The sequence below is a fragment of the Astatotilapia calliptera genome, chromosome 7, assembly GCF_964374335.1.
Source record: "Astatotilapia calliptera chromosome 7, fAstCal68.1, whole genome shotgun sequence".
Taxonomy (NCBI): Eukaryota; Metazoa; Chordata; class Actinopteri; order Cichliformes; family Cichlidae; genus Astatotilapia; species Astatotilapia calliptera.
This window is the reverse complement of record NC_137428.1, coordinates 6,337,964-6,355,274: the sequence shown is the minus strand read 5'-3', so window position 1 is coordinate 6,355,274 and position 17,311 is coordinate 6,337,964. Positions and strand designations below refer to the sequence as shown.

Sequence of the window (17,311 nt, the reverse complement as noted above, 5' to 3'; positions counted from 1 at the left end):
TCTGAAAAGGTTCATTGATCGCCTGGCTCTTGTTTACTTTAGCTTCCTCTACACTCATCAATATGCGTCTCGCATCAGTATGTAGATGGATTAAACAAACCCCTTTCATTTAAATGCCTCTCTGGTTCACATTTTATAATTGGATTTCTATTTCCCATTCAAAATTGAAACTATCATGCAGTCCATCTAAGTGCTTTCAATTGGACAAAAACCTCATCTTTTTCATTCATGACAAAAGTGAAAACTGAGTCTTGCTGGTTTGCTGTTATCAGGCAACTGGTTCCTTTGCATCACTTTATTTAGATTTAAATACCCCTATGGCAGTGCTTTAATGAGGATTTAAGAGACATTGCTCTAAACTTGGTTGCTCAGGGGTCTTTGCATATATGCATATAGGTGTGGTATGAGTAGGTTAAAACTGTGTTTACACTTTTTAAGAGTCAAATATTACAGATTCAGGTCAAAGACAAGTGTAGCTGCATTAGTGTTTGCTATCAGCCTGTAGTCTCTTATGTTATATATTGCATACGCTGTATGTAGGTCAGCAGATGATATAAAATACCAAAAATAGCACCAATACTTTCAAGTGTCTTATCTTTCTGCAGTTCATGTTTGACCTAATATAAGATGTATGGTTCATTCAGGACCACTATAATCAACAGATGAGCGATACTTCTGTATGCAGCACACTGGCATTGTTTATGGACCTCTCCATCCTTTGCTGTGCACACATGGGAAAACTGTAGTGGGGGTGGGAAAAAGCAAGACCCCCAAACAGAACAAAGCAGGCATCACTGACGCAGCATTCATTTAAGTTAGAAATACTGTGAAAGGAAGTGCTGAAGTGGTGGGTCACAAAGTGGCTTGCAGATCTATAGCAATTGTTGCAGCTTGAATTGTATACCCTGTTTGAGATGAACTAGCTGAACTAATGCTGTGCTCCATTTAAATCCGAAAAAAGGCTGAGTAGTTTTTATATTCAGAGTCTCTGGAAATCCTTTATTATGACTGATTTTCATGTTTTCTGCCCTACAGAGGACTCAGTGAGCAGCCTGCCGGCCTGGGATCTCCCTACAGTTCCCGAATCACTCCTGTCCACAGTGGGTGACCATGATGTCACACTTCCTGCCAATGTCACCAGCCCTTTCTCCACCCACCAGTGGAACACCACTGCACCTGTGCGCACCAGAAACGCCTCACGGCGTCCGACCACCACAACAACCACCACCACCATAAAGATGCCTCTGTCTCCCACTACCAGCTCAACTTTACCATTCCCCACAACTGCAAGAGCACAAACACCACCAGAATCCAGCACGGCTACACACATCACAAGCCAGGACACTGTGACCAATGACAGTCTTCAGCTGACAACAGTAACTACAACAACACCCTTAACGACCACTCTTACTGTGACCACCGATGATATGATGAATCAGGCAGCAACCACTGGGAACAATGCAACGTTATCGCCAAATACCAGTGCTGCAACCACTACGCAGCAAACAACAAGCATCAGACTTACCACAACAACTCAACCTGCAACCACTACAACAACCACACCTGCCCCGACTACTGCTTCTACTACTACTCTTCCCCCGACTACTACCACCAGCACCAGCACCACCACCACAACTACTACCACTACCACCCCTGAGCCCACTACTACTACCACCATGGCTACCACGACTACTACAGCTCCCACTACTACTACTTCTACCACAACAACAACAAAGGCGCCTGCTACCACTGTGTTCATCCAGACTACTCCATCTCCTCCTCCATCTAGTACCAGTGCAGAGGAAAGTCCTCTGCCATGCAACATTACTGAAAAGTTTTGGGTTAGAACAGGTAAGAAACCAAAACATCACCGGTAAGCGATAATGAGATAATGATGGATTTCTTAACATTTATAGAAACTGTGTGAAAGATGAGGAAGAATAAGTAAAGCTAGTAAGATGAATGGCTAGGACATCAGAGAGCTCTCATAAAAATAATCTAGGTACTGCATGTCCTTTAAATTACATAAAGTACACTCAGTGTTAAGTACAGGCAGACTTTACCATCTTATCTTCCAGAAAAAATAATGAAGTAATAATGAATGCACACAAAATGCCGCATTTGAGAGTCAGGCAGAAAGTGCCTATTATGTGGCCAACATGTCAGTAGAGGTGCACAAATTAATTAAAACTTGGATAAAAGTAAGTACAGCCTTTCCCCATTAACAAATATAAAAAGCCACACATCACACATTAGTGAGCATTTGATTGCACATAGCAGCGATGCTGTGGTTTTTTTTAAAGCTTTTAATAGTACTTGAGCTTGTTCATGATATATAAGTAAGTATACTTTAAGTTTACAGCAGAAGCAGTGCTGATAGATTTATTAAAGCATAAAAATTATGTAAATGTGCACATATGAAGACATAGTGCACGGTGATTGAGAACTAATTACATTTTTTCATCTTCACAGTGTTATCTATTGAGCTGCGCAGGAACCGCTTAGACCTCATACTGAAACATCACCTCTCCAAAGGTCTGAGTCATGCCTTGCAGAGAGCCCTGAATGACTCCACTGTTTATGCACAGGTCAGTGTTTCTTCATCATCGTCTTCTTCTTTTTCTATAAGCTCCGCTCACTGGTTTTTCATGTATGACATGTCTGAGGGTAGCAACACGGTGGGGAGGTATGTGGAAGGAGTGAGAAATTGGTTCAAGGTGGGGTGGGATTACATCAGGGATCTGTTCCAAGCCCCCTCTTGTCTGCAGTGGTAATGGACAGGTTGATAGAGGAGGACAGAGAGCTCTATAATGTTTGCAGATGACATTATGATCTGCAGTGAAAGTAGGAATCAGGTGGCAGAGGAAGAGGAGTGAAAGTCATTAGAAGCAAGACAGAATACATGTGTGTGAATGAGAAGAAGATGGATGTTACAATGAATATATGAAGTGAAGAAGAGAGTGGAGGCAGGGCGGAGTCGATGAAGATGAGTGTCAGCAGTGATAAAGATAGCAGAAGAGTGAAGGAGAAGCTTGACAAGATGCTGGTGATACATGCTATGATGTATGCTTCGGAGACTGTGGCATGAACGAAAAGACAGGAGTTCAAACTGGAGATGAGATCGTTTGGAGGTGTGCAGAGGAGAGAAAGTGGATATTCTGGGCAAAGGATGTTGAAAGGGTGTCCTGCCAGACACGAGAAGAGAAAGAGCACAGACAAAATTAATGGATGTAGTGAAGGATAAGGTGAGATGGAGGGGGACGATCTGCCGTGGTGTTTCCTAAAGGGACTCTGAAAAGAACCAACTGTGTGCTTTCAGCCCCCTCCTAAAAGCTCAAACTCCCTTGAAGTTTAGTTCAGCTTCATTCAAGGTGACCGAAGAGGCTGCGCTTTTTTTTTCTTTTTGCCATTACTGTAACCACAGACATCTGTTTGTGTAATAAGGGTCCAAAAGAAAAGGTCAATAATGGCAAGGCATTTGTTAAATTATTACTGGTAAAGATCAAAAACATAATAAAAATCATAAAAACAATGATGTTGGGTTACTTCCTGTAATCCCTGGTTCTCTGATAGCAAAGTAAAGGGTTTCACTGTGGGAATCGTCGTGGTGTGGCCAACTACGGAAGCTCCAATGACATCATGTCTCTCTATGACGAACCTGTGCTCAGAGCTCCGCCCCCTCATACTAACACAGCTGACCAGCCCATAACTACCAAAGACTGTACATAAAAGATGGACATATCTAGCGTTGTTTTCTGGACATTTTGAAGCATCAAACATCTTTTTTTGGAGCCAGTAGTGATCAGAGGGTGCTAAGCTAGCAGCTAACACTAGTATGCTCAACTAATAATTTGTATTTCGAGCAATTCACAATAATTAATTATTGCTAATTAGATCAGAAAGATCAGACCACAGCAGCAATGGATAAGTGGCTAGAAGACATATGTCAGAAGCAAATAAAATGGCTATTAAGGCTAATACAAGTTTTTTGCATACACATTAGTAATCTTCTAGTGCATTTAATACTGCAGAAGAAATTTTGTAGATCTATAAATTATATTTAAAAGGACCACGCCGCAATGCTGCAGTCAAATCTTTTTGTTGTGTTTCTGTTTTGCCATGATTTTTGCTCTTCATGTGTGCTCAGATATTCTATATGTGAGTGTGTCATCAGTTTACAATACTTTTCATCACATGCTCCTCCTCATTCACTTCATAAGGATTCACATGAAGGGTGCTAGAGAGGTGACTAATGCAGACTGTGGTTGAGTCTGAATTGTTATGACCTGCTGAATATCGAGGCAGTTTACTCAGAGGTTATTACGCACCCTTGTACTGTCTCTCTCTCTCACATGCGCTACAATGTAAAACAAATTAAGAATGAGCTATTACGTTTTTTTCATTCACATAATTTTCCCATTCTGCTGTTTTTTTTCTGTATCATGTCTCTGTTCTGACTTTTGTTTCCTTTGCATATTTCTCAGTGTTTACATTTCTCATATTGCTCCCTTTCTCCGTCTCCCTCCAATCTGATTGTTCCCTGGGTTTAAGTCGATTGATTTTCTGCCAACCTGTCTGTCTCACTTGTCTGTTTGTACGCCTGTTGGGCCTGCCCGGCTCTGTCTGTCCACCTGCCTCCCTTCATCTTGCTGTCTGTCTGTCTTCATCTTTTTTTTTTCTTTCTATTTTTATCCAGTTGTTTGTGAGCTCACGCTGGAGTGACTCAGTATCTCAAAGCTGCAGTCCACTTTCATCTAACCCTCCTGCAACACATACACACAACCTCAATCTCCTGAGTTTTCATCCTATCCATCAGATAACGTAAGCTATTATTTGGCAGTCAGGATCAGTCCTTTGACAATAGCAACAACAAGAGGAAGGAAACAGATCTTTAAAAGCAGTGATACGCAGGCGAAACATTGCTTCAGCGTGGGCAGGGATTGTCAAACAGCATGAAATTAACTTGCAGGTTACATTTAATATGTTGTGTCATTGAACCATGTCTTTTAACATAATTGCTTTTTCAGCTACTGTACTGGAATCTCCATAAATGAGTCATTAATAGTTTGTGTGCTTCTTTAGTAAATAGGTGGGCAAAACAAAGAATACAAGCTAACAAGCTGACAGTTACAGAGTGCTTATGGTTAGAAGATTGCGTCACAGGATCGAGTTGACTTTCACTTGTTTTCCTTGTAGCCAGGAAACCAGCCGTAACACCGGAGGACATGAGGACAACCAGTCTGTTCCTGCAACCGCACATAATATCTGCAAGAAATACTTTGACTTTCCCACTCTTCTTCATTTTAGCCCTTAAAATGAGAGCTTCAAAAGCTCTTTTTTGTTTTCTAATGATATGCAAAACCCAAAGGTAGGGTGCTGGAATAAAGGAATGTGTCGCTGAGTATAATTAAAAACTAAAGAAGAAACTGGGGCTAAAGCTTTGACGAGAACTTAAAACAGAAAAGGGCTTAAACAAAGATGGCAGGTAGCTATAGTTTGAAAAACTGTGTGAACTTTCTTTCGTTTCTGTTTGCATGGAAAGTAGAGGGGATAAGAGTAGGAGAGAAGGTTAATGAGATACAGTTTCACTAAGAAGGATGTGTTATTTTTGAGAAATGGACTAGCCGGGGAAGCCAGGGAAGAGAGGAGAGGAAAAAGAAGGATGAAGAAAGAGGAAGACGCCATAGTAACACAAGCTACAGCAGCTCAGTGTGGTTGAAGGTAGAGGAAAGTGGGCAGTGTATAGTTCCAGAAATACAAGCCTTGACTCACCGCCGATTGTTGTCTGTGTGTGTTTTTCCGGGACACGGTTCATCAGATTCATGACTGGTGAGGGCTCAAGCTATAAAATTCCCTTGAGTCAGATTTGACTTAAAAAAAAATGCCAGGATTATAAGTATTCATAGTCTGATACATTTATATTTGAAGCCCATCGCTTGAGAACAACATGTATCAGACAAAGATGCTTGGTGTACAGTGTAGTTTTCTAAGCTCGTGTCACCTGGTAGAGTTGATTTCTGCTCTGATATGGTTTCTGCAGTTCTTTGCAGTGTGTATGCTTTAAAATGAGCACACAAATCCACTAGGTAAACAATGCTTTAAAGACAGTCTGCCTTGAAATACAGATATAAATGTAGTTTTAAAAAACAAACTCCAACCTGTATTGTTCTCCTCTGCATCTCTGTCACAGGTGGAACACGATGACTGCAGCCCCCACAACGTGACGCTGGGATACTACGTGACCAACGGGAAAACTGTCTACATTTCCGCCATGGTTGTCAGAGCCCTGAATGTTTACGGTTTTGACAAGCTGCTGTCGGACATCAGGCAGCACACGCCATTGGTTAAGGCTGTTCTGGTTCCCGTGGCAACCTGGGTGCCTGCTCCAAATATTCACCTGCAGCTGAAAACAGGTGATGAAAGCAAACAAAAAAATGAGATATGATGGAGCAGTTTTACTCAAGCGGCTCTCACAGCACCAGCTTGATTAGGATCTGGCGATGGAGGTGGAGTATGAGAGGATAGCAGAAGTTAAAGATGTATAGAGAAAGGGAGGGAGAGAGAACGCAGGGAGGAGGACACAGAGGAAGAGTAGAGCTGAGTCAAAATTAGAAAATTTTGATTACATGTCTGCTCTCCTTTACTCTTCTCTGATACCCTAAATCCCATACAAACTTCCACGACTGCAGAGCAAAGGCAAATTGCTCCATTCATTCAGACAGCCTGGTAAGCCTCTTAAAAAAACACATTTCAGCATGCCCACCCAGACACACATCGAAACCTCATGGGAGCAAAAGTAGGACAATGAATGCAATTATTGAATTGTTAGTTAAAATATACATGCACAGATTAGATTTCCTTAAAAAATAAGTATTGTACTTTTTAAATCTGTAGAATTTGGTACTTTTGAATTGGTATCACTAATTATATTATTAATTTCGGTTCAGTTGTATTTATATAGCAGCACTGCATAACAGCAGGCACCTTTAGCCACTTTATGTTGTAAAGTTAAGACCCTCCACAGTCAGATGATTTCTTATTAGCAAGCATATGGCAAAAGTGGTGAAGAAGAACTCTCAGTGCATCGTGGAAAGTATCCCAGCAACCCGAGGATAATTAAGGGACTGTACAGGGTCACTGAATCCAGCCTAACTATAAGCTTTGTAGCCTCATTTTATAAGCAGAAGGAGTGTCTGTCTCCCGAATCCAAACTGGGAGCTGGTTCCACTGGAAACCCCAAGAATCACAAGTAAGAGAGCAAAGTGCTCTATTGGGATGACGTGATATTATGAGGTCTTTAAGAAATGATGGGGCCCGATCATCAAGAAGCATTTTAAATTCAGCTCTGGTTTTATGGAACTAATGAAGAGAAGCTAATAAGAGAGAGATTTATTTCTCCCAAGAAAAGAAGGAAAGACAATTTACTGTCTATAATTAATCCTTTTCTTAAACTTGCATTCATGAAAAAGAAACATATTAATAACGGGGAGGATAAGAATAATGATCACCTCTGAAATTCTCTTCATTTCGCTGAGGTAATATTGTTTCACGGGCTGAAGATGGTAGTTGTTAATGGGCAGAGAAGGCATTTTTCCATGTAAAATAGTGGTTTAATCCATCCCCCTGCCGTAGAAACTAAAAAATACCAATCATGTTATTGCAGTTTTTTCCTAAGCTTTGTGTACAGTGATACATATCTCTGTACATTTTATACAAATCTCTGTGCATTTTTATCTGTGCATACATTTTTTGGTATGTATGCGACATCTTTTTGTTCCTTTCTAATTAATAAAATTATTTGCAAAAATGTGCAAAAATCTTTGGAAACAAGCTCCCACTATGGTTTTGCTTTAAAAATGTTTTTAGTGTTAATTACAACTTTGACTGCTGTTTATCTAATGTACACTTTTGCATTAGCAACTAATTAGATGTAAAACATTTTCTCAGCAGTCTCATCAGACACACAGTTTCAATTAAAGCTACTTGTTCTGTATTTCATGACTGTAAATGGGCAAACTGGCCCGCTTTGTAAGAATTATTCATTTAAGATATGATTTCTTTTGTATGCAAAGATGAGTGTGTTTATGAAAACCATTACGACTATTCAGTGTATTTAGTGTATGTTCATGAACCCTACATAGTGGCTTTAAGCGACTGAGAACATCTATTTTTTGGCTTTCACGTTTTCTGTAAAAACAACTACAGCTCTCTGCCAATTCCCACACTTTAGCACTTGTAGTGATGTTTGCTGTGTTTGTTGTATCTACTCCTGGATGTGAAGTAGGCACTTGAAGCAGAAATTAAAACCCATTTCTGTGTTGTACAGCTTTAATCCATAAATGTATAGTATATGCCAATTTAGCAGCCACAGATCCATTTACATAAGATTACCAACTGGGTCAGCAGTGTTTGCACCTGCACAGTGTTGCAGGCTAAGACACCAGTGAATGATGTAGTGTCTTTTTTTTTTTCTTTTTTTGAGAGATGTAGCCCGCACTCATAAGCATCACGGCATTTGAATTTAGGTCAGAATATTTTTCCACCTCTCCTATCCCAGTCGCTACAGAGCTTTTTTTTAAAAAACAGCAAAGAAAGACAAGAGTGCAAGGCGAGAACAGAGGGCGACAACATTAATAACATCTGCTGTAATCTGATAGACTCAATATTGCTTACCCTGTGCCTCCTCGGTGCAGGACTGTGTGACGCTAACATAGAAATACTATTTTCAGTTGTTCTAATTCTAGATAGTGATGATAATCCTCTTTCTGTGTCTCACTGCTTAGGTTTATTGATCACACCGACATTTATATAGGGCACTAATGCCTAAACCACAGCCCCAGATACAGATTCTAGATGCAGCGTGATGAAGTGGATTGCTGAAGAGTTTTTAAATAATTTCTCTTTCCATGATTCTTGTGGTGCAGTAATTCAATTTGTAGCTACAACATTGCCATGACAACAGATTAAACTCTAAATGAAAGTCTGTTATCTGAAGAGCCAGATTTTGGAGCTGGTACCTGAATACGTAGGTTTCTGCTAAAGAAATCACCAGAGAATGGCATTAGAGGCACTGGACACAAGGTTGCCACCCATAAATCAGTTATAATAAATATGAATGTGTCTGACTTTCAAACTAAAGAGTTTTTGTTCAATAATTGGTTTATTTTATCCTTTTAATGACGAGAGCAAAATGAAATACACTTGATTGATAGAGGAGTAAAAAAGCTATCTGCACTGGAAGAGGCTCCCAGGCTCCCGGGCCATTTCTCTGTCTCATCCTGCTGAGCTAACTGCCCATAAAGTGAAAAATTTTAAAGCATCTTACCACCGGTTCATGAAAAAAAAAAAAAAGGGAACATTGTCAAACTTTGTAGGTTTTTAAAACTGCAGTCTATAAATAATGTTGTTGTTTTTTATGGTTTGTTTTCCAGTATTGAGGTTTGTTGGCCCGACAGACAACATCTACTCCTGCAGTTTTGTTCAGATGTTGGAGCAGAGGCTGGAGAACGCCTTTGATGAAGCTCAGGACAAAGTGCTGGAGACCTACAACACACTCACTGTTGAGGTGCTGCGTGGGGCGTTTTTTATTAGAAAAAACAGACGGACAAATAAGCAGTATTTGCATGCTGCATGCTGAGAAGGTTTACATGAATAATAAAGTCAAATTCTCGTCACTTACCAGAAAACAAGCTTTCTTGATTGTATCCACTCTATAACTAGTCAGAATACCTTATTTCAGGCGTGTGTTTCTTGTGTTTTCTGTGGTAATTGCCTGGTATAAAAGGTCAGACAGTTTTGCAGCAATTTAAAAAAATAAAGAAGAAAATAGCTGTTTTGTTAAACAACTGGAGACACAATCAAAGCTCATTTGTGTGCAATGCTGTTTTATTTTTATTTTTTGAAGCTCTTCTTTCCTCTTTCTTATTTCCTGTCTCTTTCTCTCCATCTGTCAATGTACCCTCATGAATGCAGGATATACTGCACATGCACACACCATCACAATCAGAAGTAGGTCTCAGCATGAAGAGACAGATATATAGGCTCCATTCATAATTTATCCTCTGAAATATTAACACTCATGGAGGAATGTGATGGGAATCCCTCGTACCTTGTATTGCCATCCACTCGTTTACGGTGACTCATTCACATAAGGTTCACAGCACCACCTAGGTCTTATTATATTGTGCTCACTCAAAGTGTAATACTGTGTCTGAAGCTCTGGTATGCATTCTTTATGTGGATTTTTGACATTTGGCATGATACGCTTAGATATTTCAGCAGAAATATTTGAATTATACATGCAGCCGTAGCTGGCTGTTTGTGTGCCCGCTATAAAGTATTGAAGTCATTCTAATATGACAAATATTAGAATGACTATGGGGCACATAGTGTACCATATTTGACAGGCGGATTCAAATAAAAATAATAAAATGTATTTTGTGCTTGTGTGTTTATCCTCAGATCCAGAGTGTCTCCCAGGAGCCTGACTCCCCCTCAGTCACTCTGGTGTATGTGGTGAAAAATCAGGATTCAATACTTAACGGGACAATTTCCAGCAGTCTTCTCAACCAGCTCACTGCTGAGCTGGTGGGGTACTTTCTGTTCTACCCACCGCTGGTCATCGCTGAGCGTAAGTGCATCCATAATACACTCAATACACTTTTATCCATTTAGTTATTTTTTGCACTTACAGCTAAAGTGCTGTACATACATACTGTACATTGACACACAGTAATCGATTATTCATTGTAAGATAGCCATACAGATGCTTTTGGTTTTATTTTCCCCCATTTATGTTTATTGAAAGTTTTAGGTTTATGGCACCCAGAACAAATAGTAATGAAATTTAATTAGTGCATCTGCCATGTTGATTAGCAGAAACAGATTTTGTGAGCATTAAAGCATGCTTTACATCACTTCCAGTGTGGTTTGCTGCAGGTAGGAATCCCATTTTTGAGCAACCGCATTAACAGTTTATGGTACCCATAGACTGTATATAAAAGATGGTTGTAGCCACTGTAATGATCACCACAGGTGAAGTTAAACTTTGTGGCTGATCTGCACTACAAAAAAGCCATACATGTATTCAGATAATCCTTTAAAAATGCTCCAAAAGTCAGAGCCCGTTCTCACTCCCGAGGCGTAATGTAGTGACGACCTGTCAAGTCCAGAGGCCTTCCTGAGGAATGTGAAAGGTGACCTTCAGCGTTCTTTATGCTACGTGCCGGGTTATGGATGAAATCCAGTAGAATGATGCTCCCACGGTAATACACGTTCCAGCCATGTATTCCAGCCCTAACCCTTACCTTATCCCTAACCTTACCCAGCACTTTAATGACGTTAGATAGTGTTTTTCAAAGCGATTTAAGTAAAACAAATGTACATGTGTAGATTCATTCCAAACAGTTCTCATGTTTCCTCATTTTTCCGATCTCGTGATATATGGACGTGTTGGGTGCCCGGAAGCGTAATATACAGACGATTTGTCACCTAGTGTAAAATGTTACGCTTTGGGAGTGAGAATGTGTTGGAAGCCACCAACAGCACAAATGATGTCGAGAGGTCTTTTAGAATCACTCCAGTTAGTGAAGGCGATGCTGATTGGCGCCATCGACCAATGAAATCAGTTACGCCACTCAAAGTTGTTATGAAGGGTTAAACTCTCTATTGTAGCATATCAGGCTAGAAACATGATGTTAATGGTGTTAGTTTTGCATTTCACAAGCAAATTGACTCACTTTTGGAGCCTCAAGTGGCCATTGGAGGAATTGCAGTTTTTAGTATTTCATTATTAATCACTGAGATTGTTACTTTGTGCAGCACACAAAGACTTCAACAGTCTAATTCAGAATAAATGATGTATAACCAGTAAATTAGAGTTCAGTTAGGGTGCTCAGTACTCATTCACTAGATCTACCTTCAAGCCATCTTAGAGTCGCGGCTGGATGATTATGATGCATTTCTAATCTTTTATAAAGGGCTGCAAGGGGAAATTAAAATGAGAAATTCATCATCGGGTGAGGCATGTTGCTCTGACAATTTAGAAAATATTAAGAAATATTACATTCACACTTTGCAATGTTTAGTTAAATGTCGCAGCAACACTTTAGCTGTATATGTCAATGCACTGTACCAGAGCTTATTATAACACTATCAAAATCAACCTCATCCACAGCTGCCATTGTCGGAGACTTAGGAGTGACATTTCAGAGTTTGGCCCGATTTGGCAAGATTGCTTTTGACATAATACTGACTTGACGTTATATTGCCCTAATGGGTGTGGTTTTTGTTGATGTTGTTGTTGTTGTTGTTTTTTTGTTTTTTTAGCTCATTCTGACAAATCAGAAGGAGCCTCCTCTGCGTTGTCAGGGATAGTTTATAGCTGAAAAGGTGACTTTGTAGTTTTTGTTTTGCTGGTATCTTCATCACCTACTGAGAAGAACTTCAAATAAATAAATACGTTACATTTTTTATTTACCTTGCTCTGTTCCACTTTAATCAATATATCACCCCGAGGTAAATTTGAGGTAGGTTTGAACATGTTGTATATCTGCCTCAAAGATCCGAAACCAAGAAAATATCAGGGAATGTTTTTATTTATTTATTTTTTATGACTTGCTAGAGTGTTACACTCATTCTGGCAAGGCTGGAATGAAAACACAACAAGAACAGAGATGGTTCCCACATCCATGTGTATTTTTTGTCAGGTTTTAAGCAGCAGGAAGGGAACATGGGTGCAGAACATGACTTAGACAAAGGTTGGAGGCAGAGTGGAGGACTGCCTGTGTCGGATATCAGTATTGACTCAAGACGATCGAACACATGCAGAGCAGAAAGAGGCGTCAGAAGATGATGCTCTTGTTTGTTTTCTTCCCATAAAGCAGTTGTGAGTTTCTTCACGCTAATTCCTTTAGTCTTTACATAACCATTGTTCTTTTACTTAATCTGTGCTGCTTTGTGCTGCTGGCCTGAAACTGACATGGCATATGTAGGGTACCTTCGTGAACACTGACTACTGAGAACCAGTGAGTTCACTGCAGGGCGTTGCATGTTTCGTGACATAACAAATGTCTGACCTGCTTCTCTACGGGGGAATTAAGGATTGGGTAACACTGATAAGAGGCATTTTCTAAAATATCATGGCTGATGCAGTTATTCCATTCTCATTATCAGAACATCCGATTCTGCTGTTTAATCAAACCTGCTGGGGTTTCATTTTTCCTTTAGCATCTGGTGTTGTGACGCGTGTCCTGCAGCAAAAATGAGACGAGTGAATGAAAGCATGGATAGGAGCAGTAGAAATGTAACTAACTACTTTAATGCAGTAGAGTTTTAATGTTATTTATTTATTCCATAACTATTCCTATGTCATGCTATATTTGATGCTTTTTTTACTTATTATTTTGCAGTTAAATTAACTAAAAACTCTCATTATTTGTTATGGTTTTTATGGTTGCTATAATGTGACATTAGCAGCATTCTGCATAAACAGTAAGATTATTTTAGGTACTCCTACAAAATGCAAGGTGCTACTCATTTTTTCCCCCCACATGCTTCAAAGAGCTCTCACCTAAGGCTTTCCTTGCAATATTTATATTTTTTCTAATTCAAGAAGAGTGATGGTCTTTTATCACATATATGTTAACAGAAAGAGGTCAAACTGTTTAGTTAGAGAGAAGAATAAAACAAACACCCAAAACAATGTTTGCATAGGACTCTGTGAAAGTGCATCCACGCTGCTTACATAGGAATTAAGAGGGTAAGTAGCAGACAGGTTCTGCTAATGAAATGCGCTTGATTAACTGATCATGAGCAAATGTGCCCACCTCTATAAAAGTGCAGGTTTTGGCAGCTTGCTCATCTGGAGCATTCAGGTCTGTTTTAATGCCAAGGAGGAAAAACATCAGCAATAATCTGGGAAGGCTTATAAAGTAATTTCAAAACAATTTGAAGTTGAGTGAGAAAGATTATTCACAAGTGGGAAACATTTAGGGCTGTTGTCAATCTTCGTTTGATGATTTGGGCTTGTTTTGCAGCCACACAATCTGGGAATCTTGCAGTTATTGAGCTGATGATGAACTCCTCTGTATACCAAAGTGTTCAATGTGAAGCCATCTGGCTGACAGCTAAAGCTAAGGAAAAAATGGGTCATTCAGCAGAACAAAAATCTCAGGAACAGCAGCAGATATACAACAGAGTGTGTGTGAAAAAGAAAAGAATCAAGGTGCTGCAGTGGCCCAGCCAAAGCCCAGACTTCAGCCTGAATGAAAGGCTGGCCCTAAGAGAGGCGTGCATAAACTAATGCCTGCAGGACTTTAATGAAGTGAAGCAACATTGGAAGGAGTGGGCCAAAAGAAATGTGATGGACTGATAAAGTCATATAGGAAATAATTATTTCAGCTTGTCATTATTATTAATAATTGAATTTAATTGAATTTAAATGTATTTAAATGTATTTTATTTGTATTTATGTATTTATATATTTAGCTACAAATACCTGAAGGTAGGTAGACTACAGGAAGGTGCTAACAAGTTAAAGAAATGATTAAGTTACCTGACTATATCAAGCATTACCTTGACAAAGGCCACTTTAGGGTACTATAGAGTAATTTGTGTTCTCTACTCAAATGAATAACCTGCAGTCACCTCTGTCACTTCAAGTGTTTCATTCAGTTAAAAAAAACAACCCAAAAAACAGTGCAACTCCTGAAGATCTTTACGGTAAACATTAATTATTGCAGTAGCTGACGCAGACTCTACAAACATATATAAATGACCATAGACCCCAAAGATGAGCCACAGGAGCTCTGTTTGTATTCCGGTCTTGTCTCTACTGCCATCTGTGAGATTTTGAAAGGGCAAACAGCTGTACAGCTCCGATCATCTCGATCGTGCCATCGGCAGTCTGTTGACCACGTCCCCCGAATGAGCTAATTTTAGCCCGGTGAGATTAGATTAGTATCTATTTGTGCATGCTCTCAACACCCAAAGGGCTCAAGCATCACACTTCACCTAGTCACATGCAAACCCACTTGGCATCACCACGGAAACAGTGTCTGTTCTCTTAAAAGCAGCATGTTTTTCTACGGAAACAGTGAGCGAATGGTTTTGTATATAATAATCTAAAAACATAATTAAATGAACAAATGGGCGGAAATGATCATATGCAGGTCACTGTATTGGTCAGAAAAATTAACTATAGTTATACTGAGATTCATATGAACAGTCTGTTTGCATACAGAGGAGCATATAGTCATTTAAGTGTTTGCATTTTTGAGGATTAAAGGGCAACCTTATAGTATAATTATATTTTTTAATCTTTCACCAGGTGTATTTAATTATTCTTCAAAGTACAGGCTAAAGTATGCTGCGTGCCTGTAAAGCAGTGAAGGCATGTGTAATGTGAATTTAATTAGCTGCCATAGGGAATGACTGTGCGTGTTTGAGCCTGTCTCCTTATAGAGTGTCTGCATTTGCTTTGGTGTGTATCTTTACCTTCAGGTCAGTGAGATGTCTAAATTATTCTCATTATAATGTTGTCTAAACTGAGATTAATTTGGGGGGAAAAAAAAAAACCCAACACCTTCCTGTGCTAACTATAGGTTAGCGTGACTGAATTTTGGCAGCGTACATCTGAGGGAGCTTTGATCTCACGTGGTTATTATATCGTGCTGCTTTAGCTGTCAGTCAAACAAATGATGCAATTCTTTGCGAATCCTTGTTTTCCCTCAAACAAACTTGCTGTTCAGAATATAAAGCACTTCATCCCCTGGATTCAATGGGAGCAGGTGTGGCTTGAGCGATTGATAGAAATAAAACAGAGAAACAAAAGATTTTAGGTTTCATATTAAGAATTCTATGTCTGCGTTCATAAGGTAAACAGATGAAACTGAGGCTAAAAAAGTATACACATGTCCATGTATTACCATGAATGCAGAAACTAGTTCAATTAAAACAATCCAATAGACGCCAATCTGCTCACTATCCTCTGTGTCTAAACCCTTACTGTGGTTGCTGATAACAACACAGCGCCCTCAATTCCTCAGTTACTTTCACCACTCACTCGTAGCATCTGGCTTCAGAGAAGCAAAATGATTACGGTCATAAAGCTCTTTGTCACATTTTAAAGTGACAGTGTTAATGTGAGGATGGCTGCATCTGTCTTTTATATATAGCCTATGGAAAATGCTCACTCGATAATATGTCAATCTACAGGTGAAAATAGTCCACAGGCAATAATATTACACTTGTTGAGAAATGGCATTTTTCTAGATAGTAGAAGTAGCTTTTTGCTTTTATTTTTTCATCTGATTCTTCTTCAAGTTTCTTCCTCTTTTTTTCCAGCTGTTGTGTTGATGAAATCAGAGCGCTGGAGTCATCTGCACATTGAGCAGGTTCTCAAAGTGAATGAGTCTAAACTTTCACACTTCGGTGCGGATTGTCTTATGTGTTTACGCGAACTTGTTTAACTCGAGAGGACAGCGCAGTGAATATGAACTCGTTCAGATACAGAGACGTCAGGCAGACAGGACGCGGGCTGATAACAGCTACTGCATCATGTAATGCCACTGACTCAGGCTAAACACTCAATGCTCGGCAAGCAGCCAGCTCAGAGGAGTTAGGTGGAGACAGATGGTAAAACAGGCAGATGGGAAATAAGGAGGGAGAGCTTGACGGATGAAGAGGACACAGAAAGAGGTCGACAGGCTGAGGGAGTGATGATGTGTGTGTATAAAAGCAGAAGGAGACGGCCGGGTGGACAGAAAGGAGCCGGCGTTTTAGGAAATGAATACACTGACAGGTAAACAAGCAGAGAGTGAGTTGCTAACAGAAGCACGCGAGCGGGAAGGAAGACTGAAGGCTAGTGTAGACGTGAGAGGTAAAGGAAATCAAAGCAGATAATGAAACCTGACCTACACTGCTGTGTAATAATTATAGTACATCAGCAGAGGAGATGTGTAGCTCAATTATTTATTAATTATGATTTAATTGTTACCCGGGAAAATAAACTTGGAAGTAATAATAATAATAATAATAATGTATTGCATTTATATAGCGCTTTTCGGGGCCCTCAAAGCGCTTTACAATTCAACTATTCATTCACTCTCACATTCACACACTGGTGGAGGCAGCTACAGTTGTAGCCACAGGTGCCCTGGGGCAGACTAACAGAAGCGAGGCTGCAATATCGCACCATCGGCCCCTCTGGCCAACACCAGTAGATTTAATAATCTATTAAAATACATAGGATTGGGCACCGGATCGTGGAAACTACCTGCTTCCCCGCTATGTTTAATAAAGTAGCCAAGAC

General features: G+C 39.8%; 1 protein-coding gene across 5 annotated transcripts in view; it reads left to right on the top strand.

Annotated features, from left to right (window-relative positions):
- Nucleotides 1-17,311, top strand: part of kiaa1549la (KIAA1549-like a) — a 118,049-nt gene that overhangs the window by 50,723 nt on the left and 50,015 nt on the right. For all 5 annotated transcript variants that reach the window (XM_080304093.1, XM_026172778.2, XM_080304094.1 and 2 more), the window contains exons 3-7: nt 1,036-1,851; nt 2,473-2,588; nt 6,191-6,413; nt 9,432-9,565; nt 10,462-10,630. In XM_080304093.1, coding sequence (XP_080160219.1) covers nt 1,036-1,851; nt 2,473-2,588; nt 6,191-6,413; nt 9,432-9,565; nt 10,462-10,630 — 1,458 coding nt within the window. The remainder of the gene's footprint in view (nt 1-1,035; nt 1,852-2,472; nt 2,589-6,190; nt 6,414-9,431; nt 9,566-10,461; nt 10,631-17,311) is intronic.